Source organism: Poecilia latipinna, unplaced genomic scaffold, assembly GCF_001443285.1.
Source record: "Poecilia latipinna isolate Pla-1442-1.1 unplaced genomic scaffold, P_latipinna-1.0 Scaffold903, whole genome shotgun sequence".
Lineage (NCBI taxonomy): Eukaryota > Metazoa > Chordata > Actinopteri > Cyprinodontiformes > Poeciliidae > Poecilia > Poecilia latipinna.
Window position 1 is genome coordinate 21,010 of NW_015113519.1, and position 18,160 is coordinate 39,169.

The window sequence follows — 18,160 nt, forward strand, 5'->3', positions numbered from 1 at the left end:
AGTGAGCGAGGATAAGGAGAGGGCAAACATTATGAATTCAAACCCGAAAGAGTACAATCTGCATCGCCAAAATTTTTCTCTATATGGGGTATCCATGCTGTCATTTATGGCGGTTGACTGGGCGAGAGAAAATAAGGGGGCTGGGGGTAGAGAGGGGGGAGTCATCAAGATGTGACAATTGTGACAAGAGCAGGCAAAGTGTAGCTCCGACGAACACCACACAGATTTCTCCATCTCGTCTCCTTTTTTTTTCCTTCTTCAGGATGACAGCTTAATGTCTACCACATGCAATATTTATTCTCATCGTGTGTCAGACTGTCTAGCTGTCCCAGGGAGTACAAAGAATGCCACTTATTAGAATAAAAGCCGAAGGAAGGTAATCAAGGACATATGTAGCATCAGCCCATCACGGCCCCCCTCCTTACAGTCCAACATCTTATTTTTTTCCCCCTCCACCATTCATAACAGTTCAATAATAATCCTGATAATAAGCTTTCAGGAGCTCTATGTGGCAACACTAAATTCATTTATTTGTCTCATTAAGGCGACCGAGGCTGCAGGAGACTCTCTGTGGCAGGCCTGTTTGCTCTTAACTTTGTCAGAAAAAAAAAAAAAAAACATAAAATGTGAAGCACCGTGCAACAAAGCAGGAGCAATGGGAATCTATCATTAGGCAAAGTTGACTCTCGCAGACATTTCTTTTGTCTGTAAAATGTCAAAGCTTAGGCTTTACAGGTGAGTGACTCCCAGGGTGCCTTCAAAAGAGTTTCAGGATGCCACCCTGCTGCACGGGTGTCTAAATGCATTATGAGCTGCAGGGGACCCGCTCCGTCTCCCTTAACGTTTGGGTCTGAATAAATGGGAAGGAGTCACATTGTCTGTTGACTTTTTAAAAAAAAAATTTGTAACAAACTGATTTCTTTCACAGTCAGAAACAGCAAATACAGAAATCTGAATGTCACATTTAAGCTCTTCCTAATCCAGAGCTGCTTATTTAAAAGCAAAAATCATAAACGTTTCATCATGTAACCCCTCAAAAGTACGAGCTTAAAAACCTACGGATATATTTCGATGTTCAGGTGATCAACTAATAATTTACAGACTAAACTGTCTCTTGAAAAATTCAAGCTTCATCAGTTTCATATTTCTGACAGTTGTAACTCTGATGCACACACTCTAGTGCAGCAGTTGGTGCTGATCCATCTGCAGCTGAAAGATGAACAGGATATATTGAGTATTGAGGTTATTTACAGCCTGGAGAATTTACCATTTCATCATAGAGAGAATAAAACCATGGAAAAACACACTCTTACCTCACGGCAACATATTCTCTACACTCTTCATGAGCCATATAGTGGCGCCCTTTAGGATCAGGGTGGCAAGCCACAAAACTGTCCATTGAAAAGAATAGATCAGTTACAGTGTGCATGAAAATGTTCAGCCTCTCCTCATGTATGTCTTGTTTGCTTCCAAAGGTCAAAGTTTTCCTTAAAAACGACTCAAACAAAGATTTGCTTTCCGGTCCTTTCAGAAATTCAGATTGCATTTTTGTTGCTGCTCCTAAAACACAGTTTAAACATCGGTTTATGCTAATCATGAGATGGAGGAGTTCTAGAATATCTGCTTAGTTTTTTAATTATTTTTGATTGGGTCGGGAGTTGTAATATGTCACAGGTTAAATAAAATGTAGAATTTGCAAAATAAGAACGTCTGAAGAGACATACCTCAAAAGACTTGCAGCTGTAAATGCAGCAAATGTGGTTTGAAATGTGATTCCAGTTTTTATTCTACGAATCGGCCTTAACCAAATTACCAACACTGATATAAGAAGTTAAGAATAAAATGAATGGGGAAGAAAATTGGTGAAGGGCTGAAAAACAAGATCCTTGTTAAGTTGTCTGTTGTGCATTGACACAATAGTTTAACCCTTGAGCTGTTTCATGTTTGAATGATTTATAAACATGTTTGAATGATTTATAAATCAGTATTAATTAGCACCTCAAATAATGAATGTCTTTTAAAAATAGTGAAGAAGTGCACTGAACAATAATAATAAGTAAAAGTTTAGAGAAAAACATTGACAGACCTTTAGAAAGCATTTAGAAGAATTGATTAAGACCACGAAGTCAGGCTGTTTGGAAACAAAACAATAAATTCACGAGTTGAGACCTTTGCACATTGCATTATGAGATAATTTGCTTTCAGAGTCAATGTCAAATAATTAGATTTAGCTAATTCTACAGCATTTAATTAAGCTTTAAGAAGGTCCAAAGTTGCACATCTTATTTTATTTCTTCAGCGCTTTGAAGAACAAATAATAAAATAAATGTAAACATGATTTATCTCATGAAAAGATTTCTGTAAATAAACATGAAAGCAACAAAGTATAGACTTAAATCTGTTGCTTTAAACCGATCACCTCTTCTGGCAGGCTGCTGCTGCAGTCAGTGCTTCCTTCACTGTAATTGTTCAAGCTCCTCCTACAGGCCGACCCGAGTATCAGATCCAAGCAAGGCAGAGTCATTACTGCATATTTTCACTGTACTGGTCTTTAAGGTTAATTATATTATGCCAACTGCTAACAAACGCAATCCAGTCATTTAAAAAAAAAAAAAAGTGCTTCAATCCTTTGTCTCTACTGCGACTTTAAATCAAAGTCAAATTGTTTCTAATGTCATTTTTTGAAAACATTTTATATTTCAAGATTAAAAAGAGGCTTTGTAAGAAATTAGTTATATTGTATTTACTAGCTAATCAGCGGCATGTAAAAGGGCATTTTTGTGAATTATTTTCAACTATGCGTTTGTGTCCAAGGAGTATTTTCACCAGCAGGATGGCAAAGAGCGCTGTTAGGAAAATTGCATTTTTATGTATGGAAAGATTTTACCTTTCAAATGACTAATAAGTACGTATTAATGAAGCTGTAAGCACATTATAATAATTAATAGAAAGTTATAATGCATTATTTAGTGAGTGAGAAAGGTTCAAAATAGCAACTGCCTCACCAAATAGTGAGTCTGCATCAGTGTATGAACAGAATCCTGAAACTGCTTGACACCTGCTGTTTAGAAAAAACTGTTTTTCTGTTATTTTTTTTTTTTGTCACACTTAAATGTTTCAGATTGTTAAACTAACTTTAACACCAGGCGAAGATAACCCGGAGCAATACAGTCTCCTAATCATGATTGAATTTAATGGAAGAGCCAATCTATCCAAGCCAACCTGGCTTTATGTGGAAAAAGTTATGCTTTGCCCCTCCTTGTTAAATCATGAATTAACTGTGATGAATCACGTTTCTTTGCGCTCAGTTTCACTTGCCACAGACCAGCCTGTTTGATGACCTAATTAAACAACCAAAAAAGTACTTAAAAAGGCGTTTTCTAGCTGCATGTAATAAATTAAAAAAACAATACATCATGTTTCAGTTCAAGATGAGAAACAAAGACACTGACTTTTCTAAAAGGTCTTAAGGCTTTGTGACTCCAGTTATTCATAAACAGTAAAATACGGAACAGCGGGGAACTGTGGAGTGTCCAGTCTATCAAAAATACTCCAAAAGTGAATCAAGCACTAATCCAAGAGTTACAACAGGTTCCCACAACAGCATCTAAAGCAATGCAGACCTCACCTGCTTCAGTTTAGGTCAGTATTCAAGATTCAACAATGTGAAAGTACTGGGGGGGAAAAATGGCATCCATGAGAAAGTTCCCAGGAAAAAAACCCTGTCGACCAAAAATAACATGAACACCTGGCTCATAGTTATAGAAAAACACGTTGATGATTCTCAAGACTTTTAGTGAAAATGTTCTTTCTAACTGCGAGACAAAAAGTTCTGTGAAATTTCATTTCATCTGGAGTAAAACTAACAGCAGTTCAGAAAAATAACATGGTGGTGGTGTGATGACTGGAGCTACTTCACTTTTTCAGAACCTGAAAAATTGTCTGCAGCGATGGAACCGTAAAGTCTGCTGCTGTGAAAAGGAAGATATCCAGCCATCAGTTCTTGACCTTAAGTTCAAGTGAACTTGGGGGCTGCAGCAAGTTAGGTTCTCGAGTGGCCTAGTCAAAGGCTGGATAAATTGGTAGAGACAGTGTAGCACGATCTCATGCTCAAAGTTCTCACATTGTCGCTGAATTAAAACAAATCTACCAAAATCCCTCCACGCTGAGTTCAACCAGTTATTAGGCTTAGAGGTTAATTAAACTTACATATAAGGAAAAGTTGCTATATGTTGGATTTCCCCTCTAATGAATACTTTTAAATTCATGTATTGACTGAGGTAATTTTTTTTTAATCAATAAAATTGAATGAGACTAAAAAGCATAAAAGGATTAAATCATTTGGAGTTAATGCTTGTCTAAACAACAATCGGTTCCTCTCAGTCTGCAGAGTTTGACCCACATATTTCACATGCTGCAGTTTGTTTGTTGTTGAACACATTTATGTAAAGAAATAAAATACCTGCCTATTATTTTTCCTGGAGTGGCGATTAGTGTCAGCATTCCTTTTCATCCTTCTCTTCTGCAACTTGACAGCATGCTGTGTTTAACTCTGGCTATGTTAATATGGTTAAGTGAGGAAATGCATAAGCCGCACATTTTTAAAATCAACTTTCTGCTTGGCGTACATCGTCAAGCATTTCCAGGTCAAAAAGTTTGAGCGGAAGAGAAGTCATGAGTGATTGGTGTGAAAGTGTGCTTCTGAGTCTTTCACCAAGTTAAATCTAAAGTTATTAAAATAATGACTCAAATCCGAGTCATGGGACTGGAGTCCGCACCTCTGTCTACTCATTTTCCATCTTTTTAAACGTCTTGATTTAAAGATGAATATAATTCAGTCACAAGATGAGTTACACCATGACTGAATAATCATGGGGAAATGAACATAAAAATATTTGTGTTTGATTAAAGAATGACAGAGCGGATGAGAAGCTGTGGTATGTGACTCTTGTGGCTTTGTGGCATAATAAGATTCATATTTAATTCAACACAGACAGAGTGGCAAATGCTATTCACAAAATACATTAACACATAAGTTTGGAGCAAAGTAAGAAGTGGTAAACTAAAGAACGAATTACGTATGCGTTTCTTCTGCTACACACACATAAAGAGTGGCATATAGACATTGAGGGGAAAAAAAACAGAGCTGGACTAACAGAGTTAATAAAAGCTCCTCGTGATGGTACCCTGCAGTTCTTCCACTCACCGGGAGAAACCACTCGGCAGAGGCACTCACAGACAGGTCACGCTTGCTGGTTTCCTTAAAGGTCAACTCATCTACTTAAGAGGCTCCAATTTACTTTAATGCACATTGTCCAAAAGAAGAAAAAAATAAAAGCAGAAAGAAAAGGAAATGACAAGAAAGAAAAACATCACAGCATATAGCTGGAATATTCTCAAGCGTGTCCTTTTCTCTCCCAACTACGGCTGCTCTTTGTTCTCAGCGGATGATTGGATAAATATCTGATTTCAAAAGGAATGAGGACTGATAAAAATGGTCGTATGGTTGTAAAATAAACAATGTCTTAGATGATGGGCCAGAGTGCAGCCGCCACATCATCAGCAGTGCTCTAATGACCTTCTCTACAAAACAAACTTCAGTAAGCGCAGCAGAGAAACAGTCTTCCAGACAGCTTACCAACAGTGGGGGAAAGAGGAGAAGGCCTCTTGACAGAGTCTCTTGTAGATGCCATTCCGTATCACGCAATGCCTCTCAGTCATAAACACATGACAAATACAGCCTTAATCATTTTTTATGAGCGGGGATGTGCAGGGGGCAGCGCATGTCTGGAGGGGAGAGGGGAGCGGTGATCAGCAGGCGGCCCCCTCTGCACAGAGGAGAGGGCTGTGTGGTAAAGTCTCCTCTGGAACATCACTCGGCCAGCGCGCCTTTGATCTCCGCACCGCAATTACGCCAGCATCCAAATGAGCGTGGAGTCGCCTCTGAAACAGACTTCAAACATGCGCATGTACGCATTCTCATACACATGAACTGTATAGGATTGGAGCCATGTGCTCCTCTCAACAGTAAATGATGTTCTGTCTCCAGCAGAGAACCTGAGGATGAAAGGAGGCCTTGCTCCTCGTCTGATCCCTCCATTAATGATGGTTTGCTAAAGCTAATACTGTGTATTCTTGTCTAAACAAGGGCAGCTTGGTCTGTGGTTCCCATACTCCAAACGAGATGATCTAACTCGGTTCTTGCGGCACAAGTCGTTAAATAGGCAAATGTGTGCACTAAGACATGGCTAAAAGGTCAGTGGATGCGACGACACGGGCAAAACCGATGTTTTCTAGGGTATGTTGCTAAAATTGACCCAGATCTCTCTGGGAAGCATGCACTCAAAGACGCACTTCAAATGAAAACAGCTCTTGGAGAAGGACGGGAACCTGTTGGAATGGCCTGTATGGGCGTCCCAAAAAGTCACCGATAAAATTTGCCTAATTCTACGATCTGCCGTCTTTTCCTCGGCACATTAAAGCTGAGATTGTAATTTGTCTTGCTGTTTGCTTTGAATAGTCCTTAACCGTATCATCATCTCAACTGCGGCGGTGGAAAAACACGGGAGCATGGCGACAGCCAAATGGCAGTCTGGCGTCTCTGCAGCAGACTAGCTGCCATTAGGGCTGAGAGCAGCATTTATTGTACAATTAGGGCCAGCGAGATCTACCTGTAATCATCTCCATACAGGTGTGAGCTCCTCTCTGGACAAGGGAAGTGACTCATCACTTGTCAAACATCAACACTTTGATGTCAGCATTGTTCATCGCATAGCCCTCGGGGAAGTGCTACTGTGTGCCTGTTTAAAGCGCTGAAAGATTTATGGCGTTTTACACCTTTAAAAAAAAAAAAGAAAGCACACACACATTAAAAAAATAAAAAAAAATCTATTTTCGCTCTGACGACGGATGTTCGTCTTGTCATGAATCATTTGATTTATGAGCTCTTCCTCCTCCCCCTTTCTGACAGTTTTACATTTGTGACAGGAACATTTGAACAAACAGTCATAGATAAACAACTTCTCTCGTGTTACAACGCTGTCAAGCAAAACTCCCAAAATACATTTTTCATCCATTTGTAAACCTGACACAACAAGCCTGGAGGCCTGTTGAAAAAGTGTAATAATCCACACAGTCGGTTCTGTGGACAAAACAGCTGTTGTCTAGGAAGGTAGCCATCCAAACTCACACTAAACTTTTAGGATTATAACTTTTGCAATGTCCTATATAAGCCTGGCAAGATGACTGATCACTTTTGGTGAAATAAAGTTTTTATTATTTTATTATTGACTTTGTTTTTGTGACACTGCAGAAGTTTTGCAGGATTGCTCTTTGTGATATCCAAAATGCCTCAAAACCTTTTGGAGAAATCTAATGAAAGTTTTTTTTCAAGATTCCATTCTACTTTTGTCAAGATCAAGAAAGGCTTCCTATACATCTGGTGGCTATGTTTTCTAAACCCCTGAATGCTTTTGAGAGTTTCTGCGTAAGCTTTCTGTGAAAGCATCTTGGTGCGGACTATGAGGAGGATCTCCATCAAACTCTCAAATCTTTAATCAACACAAGCTTGTTTTGTTCCAGTTGGAGAAGCGTGATAACAATCCACATTTTAATACTGTAGATGCTTGAGAGGAAACCCTCTCTGAACTATAAGAAGACACAAGCTGAAGATTACTGCTTTTGCAGCATACCACAAAAGTTTTACAAGATTCCAAATAACTTTTTGAGAGAGCTCATAAACATTAATTTTGTGATATTAAACATCTTTGCAGGATTCTCAAAGATACTCAAGAAACACTTCCAAGAAACAAAGAAAGAGCTATTGTCGTCATTTCTTTTTAGCTTCAACAGCTATTGTTATTTAAGGGGCGTGTAAACAACTAGAACATGAACAAATGATTAGATGCAAAAGAATACCGTGCATTTTTCCCAACGTATGCAATCGAAATGCTCGTTATTTCTTCTGCATAAGAAGCACAGTGATAAAAACAGTTTTACATCTAAGAGTGAGTTGCACACTGCAGATTAAATAGTTTATTGTACTGTACTGTTGTGAGTTATTTAAAGATGTCCCATTTTTATTTCCACTCCAGTTTGCTTGCTTTTTTTTTTCCTAAACACTAAAAGTTTGCTCATGTTTGTAGCAACTACAGCAAACCTGGATACAACCGAAGCTCAATTGTGTAAACTTGGTTCTATTTTGAATTAAAATGAAACAAACCAGCAATACATGGGCTGATTTTAGATTGTCAAGTAACGATGTCACAAATATGTCACTAATATGGAATAAACACCAGTTAAACTTGGCTCCAGTTTTAAGTGCTGGTTGCAAAAAATATTTAGGATTTTTGCTATTTTGCTGTCTAAAGTACTATTGGAGGTAAAATAAAATTGATAGCAGCTGATAAATCAAGCTGGGTATTTGCTGGGCTTCTCTCTCATTGCTTGTCAACTTAAGTTTTAAAACAATTACCCCATAAAAAGTGATGGCTGATGCTCCTTTAGTAACCACTACACGACTGTGCATGTTTAATTGACTAAATATTTTTCCAAATAAATAAATTATGCCAATTTTCTCAGGCTCTTCTTAAGGCGGATCCCTGCAAGCATTTCCCATTACTGTTTTTTTTTTTTTCTGTACTTGTACTGGCTTCTTTCGTACAGTCAGAGCTAAGTAGGTGCTCCATGTTACATGAACAGCCTGCAGTTCATTAATGGCCCATGGGCATGGTCAGACGTGTGAGTAGAGCAAGCAGAAACACAGCCGCTGCCATTTTTTTCAAATTTGCAACAGCAGAGAAGAGAGAGACAAAAAAATCGTCCGCAGCTACCAGAAAATGTAACCATTGGTGCAACGATGAGAAACGTCTGTGTCATTTGCACGGACTTTTCTGTACGAACGACAAGATGTTTGTCGAAGTAGCAGAAAGAACGGCAATCCAGGGAAATAACCGCAAATCATGCTAAAAAAAAATAGCAACAGCACAGACTCTATGGCCTTCATAGATCACTCTTCTTCTGTTGTCTCAAAAAAAATAATGACATGCATTAGCTATAATGCAATTATGAATAACAACACTAGGTGTAGGACATTTGTAGGTGTGGCCTAAAGTCTCCACCTCCAGGAGGAGTTCCCGTCCTACAGGTATTCCTGGGTCTGTGGAAACAATTTTGGAGTAGAGTAGAGTGAACTGGGGTCGAGCAGAGCTGCGAATATCTGCACCTCTGCTAGTAATTATTCTTTTTTGAAAGAAAGGGAAAAATATAGGAGTCTTTATTCAGTCATCTCACCGGCAGCGAGCAGCAACTTGTGGAGAAGGAACACCGTTATGCTCCACAAAGCTGGGGAAATGAATCTCATGTTTCTCTGCTCCTCAATGAAAAGACTTTAGGCCAAAGAAACTGGGTGATAAAAAATCCCATTGGTCTTAAAACTAACTTTTAACCATCCATGCTTATGTGCAATAATACACAACAAGACGTATCCCCAACTGAGAATCTCTTCTCACCTGTTGTCCAGCAACAGGTGATAAAATATGATTTTTTGACCGACAAGAAGCTCACACTGCAGTGTTAAACCTTATCTTCAATCCATCAACACCACTAGGCTCCTGGAAAGCTATTTGAACAAAGTTCTGTTTCTCAAAAGTTTCAAAACAGTTTATTAGGAATAAAACATGCGTGCATCTGTTCATCACCGCCGCCTGAGTCGTTGTGTTGAGGCGTGGGAGTTTCCTAGCAGTAAAAAAAAAAAACGCTTGTAAAGCAAGAGCGACAACATGTGAAGACAAACCCAACTATTTGGAGCAAAAAAAAAAAAGCCTTCAGTTAGCTTGTGTCACTATGATTCATCGCCTCGCCTCCAGATGATATTAATCACTTGTTTTGGCTTTAAATGTACACATGCTTGTTTTGTCACTGGAAGCACCTCCTCTTGCTTTGATATCACATGGAAATGAGAAATTTCGATGCAAAATGAGGACCATGTGCTTGTGTGCGCTTAATGAATTGCACAGTCTGGGGGCTGCGGTTACGGTTTGCAGATCTGTTGGGAGTTTTACTCGTTGCCACCTCCAGGCAGAATCCATCTCAAAGATGTGACCGTTTGCGCCAGCAGGAGACTACAGTTGGCCTCATGTGCCGGCAAACGGATGCACGCAGAGGGAGGCACATGCATGTTCTGGAGCTGATTGCAGCATCAGTGAAAAGTTAGTTGAAATGAACGCAACTCCCTCTATAAGAAGAGCGCAAAAGCTCTTTGGTGGTGATTAGTGAATGCGGCGAGTCTGCCCGCGCCCTTCTTCTGAGCACTTACCATTTGTTCTTCCTCCTTATGTAGTCTTTCTCAGAAAGATTAACGAGGTAGATCATTGGTTTAGACGTCAGAAACAAGTATTTGTTCAGCACATCGATCTGTGGAGGAAAGAGAGGCGAGTTCTGAGAATCTGAAACTTTCCAAAAGTGGCCTTTGAGGAGAGCACAGACAGCAACAAATGAAGCCAAGTGAAATTATAAGCTCTGCAGGGGGTCAGCGAGGAAGAGCCTAAATCAAGATCAGACTGCCCAGATGTCATTAACTTGCACAAAAGTTAGATTTAACAGAAAAAAAAGAAAAAGAGAGAATAAGAACATGAATGAGGAAGATTTACTTTCAGGTCACATAAAAAGATTGTCAAGATAAATCACTTTAATAAATTTCATTCACATCAAAGTCTTACCTCCTTGTCATTCCAGTCGTGATAGTAGCGGACGTGCTTCTTTTCATCCATGACCCAGCTCTTTATTTTGCACATAACGTCCTGTTTGGGGTTGAAACAGAATGAACAAGAAGCCATTAAAGGAGATGAAACAGAATAAACCCAGCAGGGTATGGGGTAATTATTTCCTAAATCCATGGCATCCTGATGCCAAAGGGAACAATGGCTTGAGCTCGCATTCAGGAGCAGGAGTGGCCCTGCTTCGACAGGGGAAGGCAAGAACAAGACCCCTTCCTTTAAGCCCCGACAAAATGCCTTCTGGGGCGTCTCTCAGCTCCGCCGGGACTGTTTAATGAAAAGGATAGACAAAATTGGAAAGAGCAGGGGAACTAATTGGAAGTTGGTTAGTAAAGGTGTAAATTATTGGTCCTTCCTCGGGCACTTTACGGAGCGCAGTCATACTGAATAAGCACTTGTGAGGTGCGGTGCTAATTATTCACTGTTTCTGAAAATATTGAGCATTTACCGCGACGTACGCCGCATTCATTACTGACGCACTTGTGGGCTGAGACCACAGGCGAGACTGGGTCTTGACAGGATCTGGAAGCGGAAAAGGGTGGGAAAATGGGAGGGGGGTAGTTATAAAATTTGTAATAAAGAAATTGAGCCTATTATTGTTGATCCAGCCCCGCAGAAATTAGCGGAACACACTCTTTTTGTTCCTGTCAACTTGACCTCCCCCTTCATATAAAAACTCCCCCACCCCCTGCACCACTCTCCCTGCCTCCTCCTTCCCTCCCCGAACCCTTGCAGCACTTCACAATCATACTCTCTTTTGAAAGAACTGAGGAAAAAAATCCTGCCAGAGCCTCAATTACACAATGGCAGAAAAAGCTCCACACACTGACCCCCAGCCAGCTGCATTCACTCTCTGCACATCTCTCTCTGCAGGAATTCTAAAGGCCTTTTAGTCAGGCAGCCAGAGTGCAGCCAGCGGGAGAGAGCGCAGGAAGAGCTGCATACACTCCGCCCGCGCAGGCCCAAGTCTTCACAGAGAGATTAATCATCTGTGAAATGGAAACAGCAAACGGCCGGTGACACGGGCTGAACCCGCTCCAGGTTTCCCTCATCAGCTCGCAGCCGCCTTGCAGCGCTCCTCTAACAGGCAGGTGTTAATAAAAGGCATATAGGTCCCACAGGGGTCAAACACATACGCTTGCCACCATGGAGCGCCGCTGGTGGGCCGGTTTCTTATTATTGTTTTGCAGAGGAGAGGGATTTTTTTATTTTTTTTGAGGATCCGTGCGGACTGAAAATGATGGAACGTTGTTTTTGTAAACACAGCGCCGGCAAGAATGGATTTACAACGATGCATACATATGAGCTCTGTGCTTCTGCGTGCACGCACATTTATCATGGATTCTCAGCGGAATATTTAATGTACTTTCTTATTATGATGGCAAATATTTCTCCTTTTCTAGTCCAGAAATAAATGTATGTAGACTCTTAAAGAATATCTACAAGTTTTTTTTTGTTTCAATCATGCTTTTCTGACTTTTTATGACTTTTATACTTGAAATCCTCAAGTTTCTGTCTTGCATTCACAATATGTTTTGTTCATTAAAATGCTTTTAATTCAAGTTAGCATTTTCTTGCGTATCACATGTGTTGGTGTCCAATTTTACACAGATTTACATGGCTTTAAAATGTCTTATTGTCTTATTTTCTCCACTGCTTTGCCCGTTTTTAAACGATAAACAGGAAGAGATGGGATGTGTTCTCACAAAGCATCTTCTAGTTCTGCAAATATCTATAGTGTCAAATAATGAAATATTTTACTGTTTTATGTCACTGTCTTGGAAAATACACATACAAGTAGTGAAATATGGTGTGTTACAAAAGTCTTCAAACCCAATGGGCTTTTTCACATTTCATCAGGTTACAATGGCAAACTGTAGATCATTTTATTTGTATTTCATGTCATAGATCAATGCAAAGTAACATGTAAATGTGAAGTGGAAGAAAATAATGAAATACTCAATTCATATGCATACTCCTAAAAAATCATGTGCCTTTAGAAATCAGTGATTCGTTTCTCTGTCTGTTAATCTTTGTGTGCAAATGCTGCTCTATGAAGGCCTCAGAGGTTTGTTAGAGAACATCAATGAACCAACAGCATCAGAAAGACCAAGAAAGGCAGCAGGCAGGCCAGGGAGGCTGTTGAGGAGAGGTTGAAAGTTGAGTTGGGTTACAGAATATTATCCCAAGTGCTGGAAATCACAGAGAGTATTTTTCAGCCTCTTATCCCAAAATAATAATAATAAAAAAAAAAAACAATTTGGCATTACTACAGACCTACCAAGACGTGGCAGTCCGCCAAAACTGAGAGGCTGGGTAAGGAGAGAATTAATAAGAGCGTGAGCTAAGCAGTTCACTGTAACTCTGGAAAAGACACGGAGATTCACAGCTAGTGGAAAAATCTGTCGATACACTTAATAGTTGTGAACATCACTGGAAGAAGAATCGTGTGGAAGAAGGTGCTCTACTCAGGCCCAAGTTGAATTTCTTGACCTACATTCAAAGCAGCATGTGTTTAAAAAAAAAAAAAAAAAACTAGCACTACAATTTAACCTGAACAGAGCATCCAAAAAGGTGAAACATGGTGGTGGTGCCATGATGCTGTGGGATGACAATTGGAGCTAAATGCAGGACAATCCTGCAAGAAAACCTGATGAAGGCTGCAGAAGACTTGATACTGTGACTGAGGTTCAAAAAAACAAAACAAACATAAAAAGAAACACAGCCAGAGCTTTATTAGAATCATTTAGACTTATATGGTGTTACATATTCTTTGGGTTTTTAGGGTTAAAAATGGTGAAAAAGCTTTTTTCTTTCACTTCACAGTTATCCCACAGTTGTTGGGATTGCGGTCTGCTAGCCACAATCCCAACAAATAAAAGTTCAAGGGAACACAAGCAGCCCTGCTCGGCACCATAAAAGTCCTTCTCATTTACATATTACATTTTTCTACATGTACTTTGACAAAATAAGTGATTCTTTTCTCATAAAATCTCACGACACAATGATCAAATTCTATGTCAAGTGTTTTGAAAATTACAGTGCAAATAAGGAGGACTGGAGTAAACTGTACGGTCCTCGTTTTCCTCTTTCCTCTGGTGTCTTGACGCTCTGCCTGGACGGCGATAGAAAGACACGCGTGTGCGCCTGCGAGCAGCTGAGCACGTCGAACCCCGGGCTCAGCCTGCGAGGCAATCACACAACCCCCCTCCCGCCTGAGAGCTCGCTGCAGCCCTTTGATGGTCGCCATTCTTCAGAACGTCTAGAGAGGTTCTTCTATAGATTCTCACTTGCCGACGCGTGCGCAACCTTTGACAAGTAATGTAGATTATTTTTATTCATTGCCTAAAATTGTTAGCAATTATGGCAGTAAGCGGCCACCTGCCTAGCCTGAATGGCTCCTGTCTGTGGGGCGTTGGGGAGGGCTGCAGGCTGAAAGGGAAAAGGATGGTGGCTGTGGGCAAGAGGGGTGGGGAGGGGGGATGAGGGTGGGATGTCTGAGGCAAACCAACCAGTGATGGGGTGTCTGCAGCAGGTGAAATAGCCCCCCTCGTTAGTGTAATGAGTGGTCAGATCTGGAATTGGGCTGCTCCGCTGCGAGTGAAAGGCCAAATATATTCCTTGCGCACCAGTCTGTTCCTTCCTGGTCCAATGATAGGTCAGCATCAAATCATCACTGAGTTTGCCCTCCTGGCCTCATTACTGCAACAATATAACAATCCTCATTCAGCTTGATTCGACATCCAGGATGCGGATTTTATTTCCTCGCCCTAACCTGCGTTTTTTTTTTTTTCTTTTTTTTTTAACCTCACACCTCCGACAAACTGTCATGGATTATTCTAAACATTTACAGTATTTGTAACCCGGTATAGGCATATGTGTCAGCCACTGTATGGCCTTAAACAATTTCCCAAGCTGCTGTAGGAGGATAAGCACGAGAGAGAGCTGTGCCATGATTTGAGTATTACTTTAGATGAAAAGAGCTGTGTGGAAACACTTTCATTAGCCCAGTGCTGTGACCCAGGGTCGGCAGCTGAATAAGTAACACTCTATTAATGATTTCTACAGCAGAAAACCCCTGACCCCTGATCACTTTCAATCTCAGAGAGGGAAAAAAATGGGCCAGGGGGAGGGGTAGGGCCTATTGGAGGGAGATTAAAAAAAAAAAAACATACTTTTTTCTCCACGGCCATGTGTGTGGGAGGGTTATTATTTGTGCCTTACTGTGAGGGGGAGCACAGGGCCTGCTGGGACATTGACTCACATATTCTGGTTTGAGTTTCTTGTCACCGCCTCTAACGGCCGTCTTCTCCAGCTTGTCGATAATGGGGACGATCATCTCCACATCTTTCAGCCTCAGCTCCTCGTGGATGATCTCGATATCTCGAACAGGGTCCACCGTCCCCTCGACATGGATGATATCCTCATCCTCAAAAGCACCTGCAGGGACAGGACACAAACACACACACGCTCACAAATGGGGGGAGAAAAAAAATATTCCTTTATCTCAACAACAATTGCTCTGATTTATGTGAATAATGTGTAATACAGAGCAGCGAATCAGAACAGCAAAATCAATGACATTGACTTTCTGGGATCAAATGTGAAACAGTGATGTGATTCAGCTCAGAAAGAAAGAGAAAAATCATTAGTTGATGCAGAGAATGTGGGAAAAATAGACATCCACATATAAAGCCCTGTGGGAGCTTTAGGAAAGTCATAACAAACACAATCAGGAGTTTAGAAATACAGCCGATACTTATTTTTTTCCCAGCCTTAAACCGTAGGAAATGTTAGAAACCAGCTTCAAGTGCAACAGTACAGTAAGCTCATCTAAAACTGGCTTTAAGTGCAGCAAAACAAGAAAGTTACTCTAAGAAATGCAGGGTGAAATTACAAAGTTTAGCTTACTTTAACAAAAAGCATGTCATCATTCATAAATAAAGGGAAAAAGAGTCCTAATCTCCTAATCGTGTGCGTCTTAATGGTGGCGTTGCTTGTGATTCGGTAATGAGGCTCTGAAGCAGACCATTTAGCCGGCGGCGGGCTCTCAGGACTCCTTCTGATGCTGTGGCAGGGTGGGAGCAGGTGATCAGAGGGGTTAGCGAGTGCATCTGCCACATGAGAGCACCAGCCTTTAACATTAACAGTGCGTCAGGCAGTAAAAAAAGAGTCTAATTCATTTGTTAAACCTGAGGATTGCAATACATTTAACTCAAAAACACAATTTTATTTACCTCAGAAAATAGAAAGCAACAGGTCAGAACCCACCATCATCTCAGCTGCAGCCCGTTTTAAAAAAAAAAGGCAACTTTTTTTTCTATGAAGATATGGAGCTGAATGTGTCATATTTTCCACTCTGCCGTATCTACGTTTTAAATTATGAAAGGCAGTAGTTCTTGACTTGTTGCTCTGTTTCTAATAAAGCCTGTTCATCAGGTTGCCTGATATCACTCATTTACATGGAAAAAGTTGTCATCGCATTTTGATCCTTCAGAAGCATTTTGAGAACTTAGAGAAAGACGGTGACAGAGTTGTACACAGAGTGGAAAATGTTTGTAAACTGGAGCGACTAGATTAGCTGCTAACGATGCTGAAGCTAACGTCTGCTTCAATGGCTCTGAATCAACTGGCTTTTTAATTCATTTTTAATGCTTCTGAGCCACATGTAATCATCTTCAGTTAATGACTCATTAAAACACAGTTTTAAACTAAAGCATCAGACATTTGTATTTTAAAATATTACATTTTATGAAAATACATAACCATTTTTGCAACTTTGAATAAATATTAATCTTACTTAATACATATTATTCTACTCTGTTGTGAATTTCACTCGCAAAAACTATATTAGGAACAAAATGTCTTAAACATTCATTTTCAGAAATGGATGTTTTGAACGGCTCTTCACACGGATTCTGAAGATTTGGTTGCCTTCAAAGAGCCCTGAGTCCCACCCCCAGGTTACAGATCAGGTTTGGAGACAATTCTTCTGAAAGTCTGAGTGCTGTTTTCTTGCTGATCTGGTTTCAAACGGCCATATTTTCTTCATTTATTTCTAAATTGCATATGTTTCACATCATTAGAAATCCTAATCAGCACTTCCAGAATCTGCAAATAGCTCACACTTCCTCCAGTGAAAGTTGTTTCCGGTTTTGTAGTAGTCACATTTTTTTGTTACGCGGCGTTAGTGGACATCCACTCCCCAATGAATGAATATATAAACAGTATATGCAAAGCTTATTTGACACTGATCTGTCACTTTTTTCTCTCCACTCCCAATAGTAAGCTGTCCCCCACGATGCCTATCTCAAAAACCAACTTTGTCTGAGATGTATAATTCTTATAAGAAATGACCGTACAAGTAGATAATTTATATAAGCTTCTTGATATAATCATATAATATGACAAAAACAACCTGTTTTCTTCTCTAACACTTGATGCCTGGCTGGTAAGGTCTACAGTGGAGCTGGATTTGAAATGCACATACTTTTGTGAAACAGAAAACAGCAGCAGCTTGTTAAGTTTTACAGTGCAGCGTAATGTGTCTGCTGTCTCAGACAAAGGAGTGGATGTCAGGTTGAATGATGGCTTGCCTTTAGCTGCTGCAGCATTGAGGGACATAATGTTAGGAATGCGCATGGGGGAGTCACTGAATCCATATTCATGTGTTGACACCTGAGTTTGTGCAAAGGTGCTGACAGGTGAGGCCCTGTGAGATTGCATCTGCGCAAGATTTAGCAGTGACACATGCAGAAAATAGTAAAGAAGTGACTGTGTTGGTTCTTCAGTTTGAATAAAATAATCAGTACCATTTCAAATACAAGAGAGCCCAAATGAAAGCATGAACTAGACCAGTGGTTCCCAATCTTTTTCTTCTGCGCCCCCCCAGTGGTTTCCAAACATTTTCTGCGCCCCCCCTATGGATTACAAATGGCTGTGTGGTTGAAACGACGCGTGTGACGGTGTGACGTGGGGGGAGGGGGTGCAAAATGAATGTACGTAGCTGAAAATAGACACCAACATCGGTAGCCTACAAGGCACTTATTAAGCTTAAGGTTCTGTATTGATATTAGCTAGTCATCTTTTAGCTAACGTTACCTGCATCCAACAGCTTTACTCAACTCAGTCGGTTAGTTTGGAGGGAAAAACTGTGAAAAGTTCTTTGCGTTTTGCTGGTTTGCTGCCGTGATTCTAACACAAACCTACGTAGCTCCGCCCAGCAGCAGCAGGTCTCCTTCACAGGTGGAAACCCAGCGCGAGCGTCGTAGTGCTCATGTTGCGTTTAAAGGCGGCTCGGAAAAACAGGTTAAAACATGTTTTTTAATCACTGTCTTTTTATTAAGTTTTTCCTTTTCATACATACATACAGTTTGTGAATACAA

At 40.4% G+C, this 18,160-nt stretch overlaps 1 protein-coding gene across 1 annotated transcript in view; it reads right to left on the reverse strand.

The window, feature by feature from the left end:
* The window catches only part of LOC106957449 (obg-like ATPase 1), a 55,507-nt gene that overhangs the window by 17,154 nt on the left and 20,193 nt on the right, over positions 1-18,160 (reverse strand). Inside the window, exons 5-7 of the mRNA XM_015048812.1 lie at positions 15,040-15,215; positions 10,719-10,799; positions 10,316-10,413 (exon numbers count right to left, since the gene is read on the reverse strand). Of these exons, the coding sequence (XP_014904298.1) occupies positions 10,316-10,413; positions 10,719-10,799; positions 15,040-15,215 (355 nt within the window). The remainder of the gene's footprint in view (positions 1-10,315; positions 10,414-10,718; positions 10,800-15,039; positions 15,216-18,160) is intronic.